Below are 13,526 nucleotides of genomic sequence, written 5' to 3'. Positions count from 1 at the left end.
GAAATATATTCTCTGTAAAATGGTACTGGTACTGACTCCAGTTGTTCTTCTCAGTGACATGGCCTGTATCTCTTCTTCTGATTTGTGTGATCTAAAGCTGAGAAGTGAGTATTTACAACTGCTAATGTCAAGGGAAGGCCTCCAGAAGTCCATTTGTCAAAAAAGGGTAACAGTGGGTTGGGTTTTGGGGTTTGTAAACTTAAGGAGGGGTAGGTGTTCCTCTTACCACCATACCTATGACTAGCATGGGCTGTACCTGAGCCTACTAATGTGTTTTCATTTTCATGTATTTTGTTTGTTTGTTTTTGTTTTCTTGGTTTTTACTTTTATTTTTGTTTTGAAGAGAGAAAGAGAGAGAGAGAGAGAGAGAGAGAGAGAGAGAGAGAGAGAGAGAGAATAAAGCTAGGGGTTAGGATAGCAATGAAATTTGGATTTTCTAGAACTAGTTGAGAGAGAAGAAACAGAATCAAAATACATAACAAAAAATATTATTAAAAGAGAAATGTCTTTAAAAAAAGAGGTACTATACAAAATAAATCAGCATCTCTTTTCAGTAATCCAAATAATAAGCTATAAAAATAATATTGGTGAGAAGTAAGACTATTACCACCACAATACAACAAAACATCATATTTCATGCTTTTTAGTATCAAGAATACAGGGTAGAGAGAAATATCAACATATTCCAAATAAATTCATAAAAAATATTGTTTAGCAAAATACACTATTTTTTAAACGTAAGACTTTTTATTTTAATAATAGTCAGAAGTTTGTTCATTTGTTTACTTTGAAAATTTTGTAACAATTAGCTAGGATATTGAGTCTTTAAAGCCTCTAAGTTCTGAAGAGGAAGGTTTTGCTTTGAATTGCTAGGTAATAGTTAATACTCATTGAAAAAGCAGAGTCATATAAACATTTAGAAGCCAGTGGATATGTTTACAACTGATAATAGAGTTTTGGGTAAAGTTTCTGTTTAGCATGTGTAAGGATCATTTGCAATATTTATAAAATAACTACTAATTGTTTTTAATACGTACTTTAAAAAAAACACCTGAACTCCACTTTGATTTTAAGGATATTCAAATGTTTAATATAATCAGGAAATGCAATGATAATCTTTGTTTAATAAAATTTAAAAAGAGCCTGTCCCAAAGACAAAAATGTGCCAAATGTGTTTTAAGCAATTTCTTTATCATATGATACCACATATTTAATATTATATAGTGATTCATAGATATCTGGTTAGTCATGTAAATGTGTCTTTGAGGATTTATCTCTGGTTTCCTAGAGTTTATTGCAGTTGGAAATTTTTAAGATGCTTTCAGACTTTTGGCAAATGTCATCTGGTCAATTATCTGTAATGTCTAATTCTCATATTTTTAAAGTGTTTTGCCCTTTTTCTCTGATACATTTATAAGATTCATTACAAATATTTTATATCAAATATGGAAATATCCATATCTATGATATAGATAGCCCAATCTATGAATCATGGAAACACTGCTTATGTGTCAGCAAAATTACACAATTAGGGAATGGCATCATAACTAATGATGAAATATGGCATCTTCTGTAGTACATGTTTGTACCTAGGTGATATGTGCTCTCATTTTCTTCTTAGGAGACAGAGAGGGTTACATTTTTTTTTAATTCACAAATACCTGTTGTAGGTTCAACAGAAAAATATGGTTGGCCTTGTACTAAGTTGTAGAGGATTCGAGCATGATAGCCAGTTGTAGGGTCATCAGCATCATTGGCTGTCACCTTAATGACAAATGTTCCTAAAGAGAAAAGATACATTAAGAGTAAATTTAGAGTTGAGTCTTACTCAATAAACAATTCAGTTCAGTAAAAGAAGCAAAATGGCCACATTAAAGAAAACCATACTGTTTTTTATTTTTCAAATCACAACTTTTGTTGTGAACATATAAAAAAATATAGCTTTATAAATATGCCTCATTTCCAAAAGTACTGAGAACTAAAAGTTTGCAGTCTCTAATTAATGAAATGAAATGCTACATAATACATTGACACATACTGTTTATGATATTTCTAAGGTGCCTGTTCACTGTAGGAACTTGAATAAATGATCAAATATGTAAAAACAGCCTAAAGATCAAAGAAATAAGTAATGTTGAAAAAAATTGTAATCATTATTGAAATGAGCTTAAAGGACTCTAAGTTGAAGAAAAAAGTATGGGTTAAAGTCTCTTTACTATACTCAGTAAAATTTTTAGTAACCAGAGATGGAGAAAACAGTGTTTCATGACATATTCAAATTTAAACAATTAGCCATCCAAAAGGTATTAAAGGAAAACTATAACCCAAGCAAATTAGCAACACTTGAAAACATATGCAATAGATATTCTCACATAACAAAAATTAACAGAAGGATAACACACAAGCACACACACACACACACACACACACACACACAGGCATGCATGCACATGCACGCACACACACACACACATCATCATAATCTCTCAGTGTCAATGGACTCAATTCATAAGTAAAAAGTAACAGGTTACTAGAATAGATATGAAAACAGCATCTATCCTGCTTTATACAAGAAACAAACCTCAAAATTAGGATAGATGTTGTTTCAGAGTAAATTGATTGAAAAGAACTTTTAAATCAAATGAACCTAAGAACCAAGCTGGTTTAGCTAAAATAATATCTAATAAAATAGATGTCAAAATTTAATCAAAAGACAAGGAGAGAGACATTTAATACTTATTAAAGTATAAATTGACCAGAATGATACCGCAGTTCTTCACATTTATGCCCAATGCAATATCACCCACATTTGCAGTAGAGACATTATTAAAGTTTAATAAACTCTTTAACCATACACATTAATGGTAAAAGACTTCAATACCCCACTCTCACAAATACCCCAATCATAAACTTAACAAAGAAAAAATGAAATTAACAGAAATTAGGAACCAAATATTCCTAAAAGATACCTACAGAACATTTCACCTAAATGAAAAAATAATATAGCTTCTCAGCCCTTCATAGAACTTTCTACAAAACTCACCACATCCTTAGACACATAGTAAATCTCACCAAATACAACAAAATTGAAATAATCCCCTGTATTTTCTCAGAGCATTAAAGTTGAATTTCAACAACAGAAAAAAAAGGCTACAAACTAAGAGAAATTAATCAACTCTCTACTGAGTTACCACTTGGTTAAGGTAGAAATATAGACAGAAGTTAAAAATGTCCTGAAATACAATGAAAATGGATACACAACAAATCCAAATTTATGGGAGACAACTAGAGTAGTACTAAGAGAAAAATTCAAAACACTTATTTTCTTCATGAGGCAAATAGAATGACCTGATATACAAGTGATATATCAGTGTGCCTGAAACCTCTAGAGCTAAAAGAAACAAACACATTCAAGAGGAGTTGAGGGTCGGAAAAAATAAACACAGGAATGAAAGCAATAAACAGAAATGAAGAAAATCTTACAAACAGTCAATGAAAGAAAAAGTTGGTTCTTTGAGAAAAATAAACAAGACAGACAAATCCCACTAAATCTAACTAAAAGGCAAAGGCATAATATTCAATTTAAGAAAATCAGAAATAAAAAGTAAGTACATAGAAGAGACACCAAGGAAATACAAGGAATCATTTTGTTATTCTTTATTTTTTATTTTATTTTTTTAAATTTATTTATTTAAAATTTCCACCTTCTCCCATCTTCCCCCTTCCCTCCCCCTCCCCCACTCCCCCTCCCCTTTGCTCTCCAGTACACTGCCTTGTGGAAAGTCCAAGGCCACCCTCCATCCAGGTCTAGGAAGGTGTGCATCCAAACAGACTAGGCTCCCAAAAAGCCAGTACATGCAGTAGAATAAAAATTCAGTGTCGTTATCATTGTCTTCTCAGTACACCCTCATTGTCAGCCACATTCAGAGATTCCGGTTTGATCACATGCTCATTCAGACCCAGTCAAGCTGGCCTTGGTGAGCTCCCACATTGGGCCCCTTCAGCTCCTGCTACAGGGGCTTCTTTGTTCCACACATCCCTTCTCTATTGGCTGCGAGGTCCAGGAACAGGGCCTACTCATTTTGTTATTCTTTAAAAATATATAATCCACAAAATGAGAAAATCTAAAAGAACTGAACATTTATCCCACCAGATAGCATTTATCATATTTAATAGAAAATCAAAAAATACAATTTCAATATATCTATAACTTCCAAGGAAATAGAAGCACTCATTGAAATTCTCAAAACCAAAAAAGCCCAGGGTCAGATGCTTTTAGTGCAGAATTCTATTGAAATTTCAAAGAAAAGTTAATACCTATACTCCTTTACTTCTTAAAATAGAAAAAGAAGGAACTGTGTTAAATTTATTTTATAATGTGATAGTCACCCTGATACCCAAACCACACAGAGAGAATTATAGAACTATTTATGTTATGAATATAGATGCAGAAATATTCAATAAAATACTCTCAAATGAAATCCAAAAAGATATAAAAAAATCTTTTATGAACAAGTACACATCATTATAGAGATGCAGGTATGATTCAAAGCATAAAAACCTTCCAATGTATTTCACCACATAAACAAGCTGAAAGACAAAAGATTATCTCCTTATATACTGAAAAAAAAGCCTTTGACATAATCAAAGATTCCTTCACGATAAAAGAATTGGAGAAATCTGGGATACATGGAGCATATCTAAATATAATAAAGGCAAGATACAGCAAACCAATACAAAACATAAAATTATATGGAGAGAAACTCAAAGCAATTTTAGTAAAATTGGGTACAAAACAGGTTGTCACCTTACTCCTTACCTATTAAATATAGTACTAGAAGTTGTAGATAGATCAATAGGATAACTTAAGGAGGTCAATGGGATAGAAATTAAAAAGGGATATGGCAAAGAAACTTGATTCACAAATGATATCATAGTTTACAAAAACAACACACAAAATGTTCCTAGGGAACTCCTATAGTTTATAAATTCCTTTAATGAAGTAACTGAATATAAAATGAAATAAAATATTCAGTTGCTCTCCTATATCTAATAAAGAAATTTGAGAGACAACAGCCTTTTAAATATCCACAAATAATACAAAATATTGTGGATTAAATTTAATCAAAACAGTGAAAGACTTGCATGAAAAGAATGCTAAGCCATTGCAAAAAGAAAAAAGAACAAAATATAGCAAAATTAAAAGATCTCCCATACTCTTGGAGAGGTAGGATTAACAGAGTAAAAATGACAGTCTTACCAAAAGCAACTGACACATTCAATGTAACACCACCTAAATCCCAACACAATTTTTCACAGACCTCAAAACAGCAATACTCAAATTCATGGGGGGTGGAATGGACAGCTAAAAAGAATCTAGTACAACAGATGAACTTCCAGAGGCATCACTATCTGTGATTTCAAACACTCTTATAGACTTATAATAATATAAACAGCTTGGTATTGGCATAAAAACAAAAGCATGAATCAATTGAATTGAATCAAAGATCCTGCCATAAATCCACTCTCATATGAACATCTGAATTTTGACAAAGAATTCAAAATATTTCAAATTTTGACAAAGAATTCAAAATTACTCAACTAATGTCGTAACTGGATGTTCTATGTAGAATAGATCTATATCTGATACCATGCACAAAATTCAACTCCAAGTGGATTAAAGACCTCAACATAAATCCTACTACACTTAACCTGATAGAAGAGAAAGTGTAAAATGATCTTGAACTCATTGGCACACAGGACTACTTCCTGGTTTTAATAGCAGTAGCACAGACAGTGAGATCAACAACTAATAAATTGTGCCTTCTAAAATAGAAAAGCTTCTGTAAAGCAAAGAACATGGTAGATAAGTCAAAACACCAGACTAAAGAATGGAAAAAGGTCTTTACCAACCCTACATCTGACAGAAGGCTGATCTCAAAAATATATAAAGAATTCAGGAAGCCAGACATAAAAATACCAAATAATTCACTTGAAAAATGGATGTAGTTCTAAAAAGAGAATTCTCAGCAGAAGAATCGCAATGGCCAAAAGACACTTGAAAATTTGCTCAACTTCCTTAGTCATCCGGGATATGCAAATCATACCGACTCTGAGATACCATCTTACACCTGTCTGAATGGGGTAGATCAAAAGCACTGATGGTAGATTTTGTTGGAGAAGATATGGAATAAGGTGAGCAAGGTAAACACTCCCTTAATGCTGGCACAAGTGAAAACCTGTACAGCCACTTCTGAAACAAGCTAAGCACTTTCTTAGAAAATTAAGAACCAGTCTACTCAAGACCCAGAGATACTACTCTTGGGCATATATGGAAAGAATGCTCAATCCCACCGCAAGGACACTTTTTCAAGTACTAATAAAAACTCAGAGTCAGATATTAGGAATTGAATGCTAAAAGATCAGAGAAGCAGAGCAACAAGGCACTACTTTGTACCTCTTCAAAATCTTCACAGCCAAGAGGGCAAAATCTTGTCTCTACCAAATCCTCAGACTGAATGTTTTGAGCTCCTCTTTCTGCTTTATATTCTCCTATTCATTCATACATATCCCTTCCTTTTTCCACCTCCCTAGCATTGGGATTCAAGGCATGTGACACCCAGATTCAGGGATTAAATGTGTGAGCTACTATTGCATGGCTATGTTTTTTCTTGGGGGTGGGTGAGTCTGGAACAATCTTGTGTAGACCAGAGTGGCCATTAATTTGCAGAGAGTTTTCTGCCTCTGTCTCCTGATTGCTGGGAATAAAGATGTGACCCAGCACTGCCTGGTCTCTATGGCTAACTCTTGTCTAGCTCTGCACTCTGATATCTAGGCTAACTTTAGTTGTTAAGCACAAAAGTCATACCATCACATTTCCATTTTTTTTGTCTAAAATAAAAAATAGTTATAAGTAATATAAGAAAACTATGTTAAACAAATACAATAAATATGTAACAATGAATAAAGGCCAAAATACATCAACAATATCAAGCCCATAAATATTTGAGAATTTCAATGAAAATACTCCATTATCTATCTTATTTTGTTGAGTCTTAAAGGTCACACCTAATTCACTTTCTATTCCATATTGCATTACCAAAACTATCCCCTTATGTCTCTCAACCTGATATACTTTACATTTCATTAGTAAATTTCTTTTCTGATTATGAAAAGGAAAACTATAAATGTAACTATAATTATAAAGTGTCCAACTCCATCAGATACCTGAGAAGGAAATAATATTTTCTAGGTAAGCAGGAAGTACAAGCAAGCTACTTCCAAAAAAAAAAAGTGAGAAATTACAACTGATGACTTGGAGAAATCTCAAGTCACCTAAGATTGGAGCATACATATTACACCTACTATGCTACCATATCTACTTTTCTACTTCGTCAAACTTGGCAAAGTTTGACAGTCATTTTCTTTTGGGTCCTGTTCATGCAATTTGTAGAATATACTGTCAGCAGTCAAGGCAAGAGCAGCCTTTTTGCCTAGTGGCTAGCTTTTGTCACAAAGAAAGCAAACTTCATATGGAGTTTGTTTGATGCCATCATCTTCTCCAAAGTAGACTGGCATAGTCACGAGCAGACAAGTCTCATTTTCATAAAAATACCTTATGTTATTAAAACACTTTGAGTGCCAAAATCTGTACATCTCTGAAGTGTTTGAAGGTGATCTATCTCTCTAAACTATAACTCTGTTTGACCTTTTAAGGATACCTAATATGACTACATGTTGAATGTAATAGGTGACTAATTACTAAGCTGCATTTCATTATTGCCCTAAGGAGTTCATAATAATAGCTTTCAATAACTAGTAATTTGTATTACGTTGTTAAATTAGCTGTATAGTTGTAATGCTTTGAACAAAGTAGAAATGTATGCAGAGTATTTTCTATCAAAATAACCTTAAATTTGTATCAATATACAATAATCCATAGTAATATAAAATACTTTCAATTAGTAGCTGATTTTTTGGTTTAAAGTTAGATTCAATTAACTACCTTTTATCCTATTTCTATATATGCCATTTTTGTTTTAAGAGTATATTTAACTCTTATAACATAGTCTTATAAAAATATTCTGTTTGGGTTTACAAATCAAGAATCCTGAATCTAAAGTTCTCTTTTCAGCTTTTTTCCTGACCATTACCAGGAAACAATTGTAACAAGCCACCCTAAACTATGATGAATACCCATAATCCATTGCACCCAAAACCATCCACCTCACTTCTTGGAAATTTAGGCATCCTGTACTCAAACATAAAGAATAATTTTGGCCGGGCGGTGGTGGCGCACGCCTCTAATCCCAGCACTCGGGAGGCAGAGGCAGGTGGATCTCTGGGAGTTCGAGGCCAGCCTGGTCTACAAGAGCTAGTTCCGGGACCAGCACCAAAGCCACAGAGAAACCCTGTCTCAAAAAACAAAACAAAACAAAAGAATAATTTTGGTAAATTGTCAAGTTCTGGGAGAGGTAGCTGTATGATTTGTTATCCAGTCTCTGTGTACTGTGAAAATGCAGCACTTATCTCAAGTTCTGGCTAGAGTAGTCTGTGAGGCTGAATCATTTCAGCTTACCACTTCAAAATTGTCCTAAGCAGGTTTTAGTCCAAAGCAGGTAATTAGGTGGTGTTTTTCAGCTTAGTGATATTATCACTCTCATGGGGGGATTCACTGTTATTGGGTTACTTCATCAGATCAGAGCCTTAAAAAGTAACTGTTAGGCATGGTCATGATTTATTGCATAAAACTCATAGAGTCTCAAATCCAAAATTATGTACAGGAAGGTAGAAAAAGGCTATTTCCAGAAAAAATATTATATTAATATATATATATATATATACATATATATATATATATATGTGTGTGTGTGTGTGTGTGTGTGTGTGTGTATAATGAGATTTTATGATATTTGTGACAATAAAATAGACTCTAAATTTTGTTTTTTATTCTGTTCCATATCAAGTGGCTTTTCTGACATGATACAGAGATTTTGAATTTTACTTTAACAAGTATGCTTGGATTTGGAGCATGATCTAGCTTTAATTTTTATTTACAAAAAAGACCATTTGCATTGTTTTTCTATAAAGGAAATCAGAAATAAACATTTGGGAAGATTTATGAAATTTTATCCTGTCGGTAATATAATATACCAATAGGCCAATCTACTCTTTTTCTTGGTATAAATTTTTTTTTGATGATTTGTGCTTTTCCTTTAGATGTCTTATTTGTCCAGTGGACTTCAGATTCCTTAGCTGGATGACCTTAATTTACTGAAAAGACAGAAACAAAAAAACTTCCCCAAACCAAAATTTGGTGAGGTTCACTTTTGGCAACTTATATCCAGTCAAAGGAAAATCATTTGCTAGTTTTGTAGGTTTTATAGGTTTGTTTAGACCATGCTCTTGGATGAACTAAGAAATCTTTTCTGACTAAGAAATCTCTCTTATTCAAATCTAGTAATTATAATTGGTGTAGGAGGTGCTTCTGTATTTGTGTTGCTTTCATTGGTTGAATAAAGAAACTGCCTTGGCCTTTTGATGAGGCAGAACTTAGATAGGTGGGGAAGACAGCACTGAATGCTGGGAAGAAGGGCAGTGTGGCAGGATGTCATGGTTCTCCTGCCTGAGACAGATGCTGGTTAGAATCATTCCCCTGTAAGCCACGACCTCGTGGTGTTATACAGATTATTAGAAATGGATTGAATCAAGATGTGAGAGTTAGCCAATAAGAGGCTAGAGATAATGGCCAGGCAGTGACTTAATTATTAGAATATCTGTGTGGTTATTTCAGGTGTAAGCTAGCCGTGCGGTGGGATGCAGCCTGCTCATTTTACTACATATTATTTGCTTCATGTTTTTTCTGGAAACTTTTGTCTTCCATGGGTTTTCTAGCATTCAGAGCAGTATGGTTTTTACAATAGGCTTTAGATTCTTTAGCTACTTTTGGAAGTAGTTTCCTCCACATATGCAAGAAATAACTGAATTTTGCATGGGGGCCTATGAGAGTCCGCTCAAACCATTTGCTGATGAGAAAGTATTACCTTGACTGACTCTTGTTGAACTTCATTCAATAATTCAATGCCTGCATTTTCCATACCTTCTCCATAATCCAGAAAGTATGGTGTTTCTGTTTGGATTATATTTAGAAAAATAATTTTTTCTTAAATTCCCTGTTTACAATTTCTTATTAGGTGATCATGTTTTCTGCATTCGAAGTCCCTGGCATTTGATTTTCTTCAAACCTTTGGAAAGTCATGACATTCAATATTGATTGTATCTCAGATCCATTCCTCCAAGGGTGCTGATCTTGTCTTTAATAGCCTAATAATAATTTGCATTATGAATTAGCATTTTCAAAAGCCTGAGATTAAATTATTCTTTGTCTAGCTGCAAAAATCTTTGTGAGGAATTACCAAAGACTTATTTTGGGTCTTGCATAGCTTTAGTAAATGACACAATTTTATTTCATACCTTTTTAATTCTTCCAAAAGCATGCAAAGCTGCTGCAAGGCATAAAGCCAGAATGTGGTCATCATATAGAGATTGCCTTTGTGCATGAACATAATATCCCTCTCCATGAAGTTAGTCTTGGGAGATTTCCATACCTATAGATGTATTGTATTATTCAGTAATCTTAGCCTCATCTTTTCACCAGGTGATCCACTGTGTTTGGGAACAAGGCTCCAATCCTCTAAAGTCTTAAGGGATAAGTCTATACCAAATTGACCACGAATTTAACATCTGTTTCACAAAAAGTGAATGCATGTCATAAGAGAATATTGTTTTCTTGAATCTCCTGAATTCTAACATCTCCTTAGAATTCCATTCAGCACTTAAGCAGCCTTGAGAATAGTTGTCATTTGCCTCATTCTGTAAGGTAACTGGATAAATTAAAGTCAGTTGTTTGAAAACACTAGGCACTTCTTCTTTGTTTCTCTTTTAAATTTTCCTGTTTGAATCTGAACATCTCAATTATCTTTTTAAATAAGTTTTTCTAATGCCTGTATCATGGAACTCATATCAAAAATCATCAAATGAACAGTAATACATTTTTAAATGAAAATTAACATTAAATCATTACCAGTGATGTTAATTATCCATTCTTTATTTTCTTTATTTTTAAATCATGCATTGTATAATCAAACAGAGAGATAACTTTCTCCATTGTAGTAGTATTTCTTATTTTTAATATGTAAAAACTCTCTCTTTTAACTAACTCTTCCCTTTAAGAATTTCCAAATTTCTTCCGAAATTTGCAGACATGACCAGGAATATTTGAGACTGACTGCTGCTACGTAGAATAGAAGTCTCTGTGTGTTTCAAAGCAGCTACCTAATTGGTGAACAGCCTGATAAGGGGGTGCAGGGAAAGCCCACCACCCTCTGTGTGAGAAAAAAGGAAAACTTAGCCATCAGGGTGGTGAATCTGGCTGCAAGTAGATCTGGCCAATGCCAGTGTCTGCAAAGACATAAGAAAACCAATTTTTCATGAATTTGTGTCCGACATTGGGCACCAGATGTAGCATGAATTCTAATTATTCTTACATATAAAAAATCAGAGTCAGATCTCAGGTGATAGCGCTGAAAGATCAGAGATGCAGAACAGCCAGCCACTAGTTCTTCCTTATACAAAATCCTCAGAAGCAAGAAAGCAAAATCCTGTCTGTATAAATCATCAGATTGAATGCTTTGAATACCCTTCTCCTCCCACTTTATATTCCTCTCCCCTCCAAGCCATATTCCTTCCTCCCTCCACCTCCCTAATGCTAGGATTAAAGGCATGCGATTCTCAAAATTCTGGGATTAATTGTCAAGAACTCAAGAACAACGCAGTGGGTTTTTGATCCTAGTGCACATACTGGCTTTGGGGGAGCCTAGGCAGTTTGGATGCTCACCTTAGGAGACCTGGATAGAGGTGGGTGGTCCTTGGGCTTCCCACAGGTCAGGGAACCTTGATTGCTCTTTGAGCAGATGAGGGAGGGTGACTTGATTGGGGGAGGGGGAGGGAAATGGGAGGCGGTTGCGGGGAGGAGGCAGAAATCCTTAATAAATAAATAAATTAAAAAAAATAAATGTGCAAGACACCACCACTTTTGCTTGATTTTTCTTTGAGTCTGGCTAAATCTCATGCAGGCCAGGGAGGCCTTAAAATAACAAAGGTCCATCTGCCTCTGCTTCCCAATTACTTGTAAAGGTGTGTGCTTCACTGCCTGGTCTCTATGGCTAACTAGTGGCTAGCTCGACACTTTGATATTCAGGAAAGATTAGTTTGTTGGAGCACAAACAAAATATTCCCATATATAGTGGTGTTGTAATTGTGGTAGTGACCAATCAATGATTGACCCAACTTAAACACCTATACCATAAGAGTGAGCTTCGTCCTCAGGACCATGATTCAGACACATTCTAGTCCAGAGACCTAGGAAAGAACCAAACAGGGCTGGCAGGGAAAAAGTAAATGTAATGATTCCAAGTGACATTCTATACTACTCTTAGATTGTTGCCTATTCCTAACTGTAGTTGCTATTCTCAAATTTCATCCAAGTGACTGGAGCCAGCAACTGACGAGAACAGATGCAGAGACTCACAAACTCTAGGACAGTGAATCATGAGAATGATGGGCAAGACGGCTTGTAGGAGACAGTGGAGTAAAGGACACCACAAGAGAACAAACAGAGCTAAATACCCTGGGCTCATAGTGGTTCATGAAGTCTGAATAGACATCTAGGGATCCTGCACGGCACTGAGCTTGGCCTGAGGCATATGTATTAGAGACGTGCAATTTTGATTTCTTTTGGGATTCCTAACAGTGGAAATAGGAGCTTTCTTTGACTCTGTAGCCTTGTTTTGAGACCCATTCCTTAAAGTGGTTTGCTTAGTCCAGCCATAACAAAAGAGCAGATGCCCTACTTTCACTGCGACTTAATACTTGATATACCATGGTTATCTGAGATTCATGTGATGTACACCTTTTTTGATGGGAAACAGAGAAGTAGGTGTGGATGGAGAGTGGTGCAGGAGGGTGTGGGGTTATAGGAGTGAGGGAAAATTTTGATTGGTGTGTAAAAATAAACAAAAGACTACTTGTAAATACCAACCCACTAATTAGTTTATGTGTCCCCGTAATAAACATAAAACTTACACAGTGCAATCTGGTCTACATTTGAATTTATAGTTAACATCTAATTTGTAAGACACTTTCTCATAAATAAAAATTAGAATATTAAGTCTGTTTATCTTCTGAGTCTTTACAACTATAATAAATAATTTTTGTTAAAACATAGTATTAGAATTTTTATAAGTTGTCACTTTATTTGCAGGAATAGCTGTTATATAGGTGACATGGAACTTTATTTCAGGTGTTCCAGAGAAAAGACCAGTTTACTAGTTTTTAGTAATTTAACTTTCTGATTAAATTCTTTCAATTTTTATGAGATATTGGATTAATATGATATGCTTATATAGTAGTAGAGGAAAATTTGTATAACATATCTACAATTTCATATGAATCACCATGTTTGAGAT

The 13,526-nt window shown here is 34.4% G+C and overlaps 1 protein-coding gene across 1 annotated transcript in view; it reads right to left on the bottom strand.

The window, feature by feature from the left end:
* The window catches only part of Cdh19 (cadherin 19), a 112,125-nt gene that overhangs the window by 61,556 nt on the left and 37,043 nt on the right, over nucleotides 1-13,526 (bottom strand). The window contains exon 5 of the mRNA XM_075987377.1: nucleotides 1,662-1,781. Coding sequence (XP_075843492.1) covers nucleotides 1,662-1,781 — 120 coding nt within the window. The remainder of the gene's footprint in view (nucleotides 1-1,661; nucleotides 1,782-13,526) is intronic.

This window comes from Microtus pennsylvanicus, chromosome 10, assembly GCF_037038515.1.
Source record: "Microtus pennsylvanicus isolate mMicPen1 chromosome 10, mMicPen1.hap1, whole genome shotgun sequence".
NCBI lineage: Eukaryota > Metazoa > Chordata > Mammalia > Rodentia > Cricetidae > Microtus > Microtus pennsylvanicus.
This window is presented reverse-complemented; position numbering and strand designations above follow the sequence as displayed.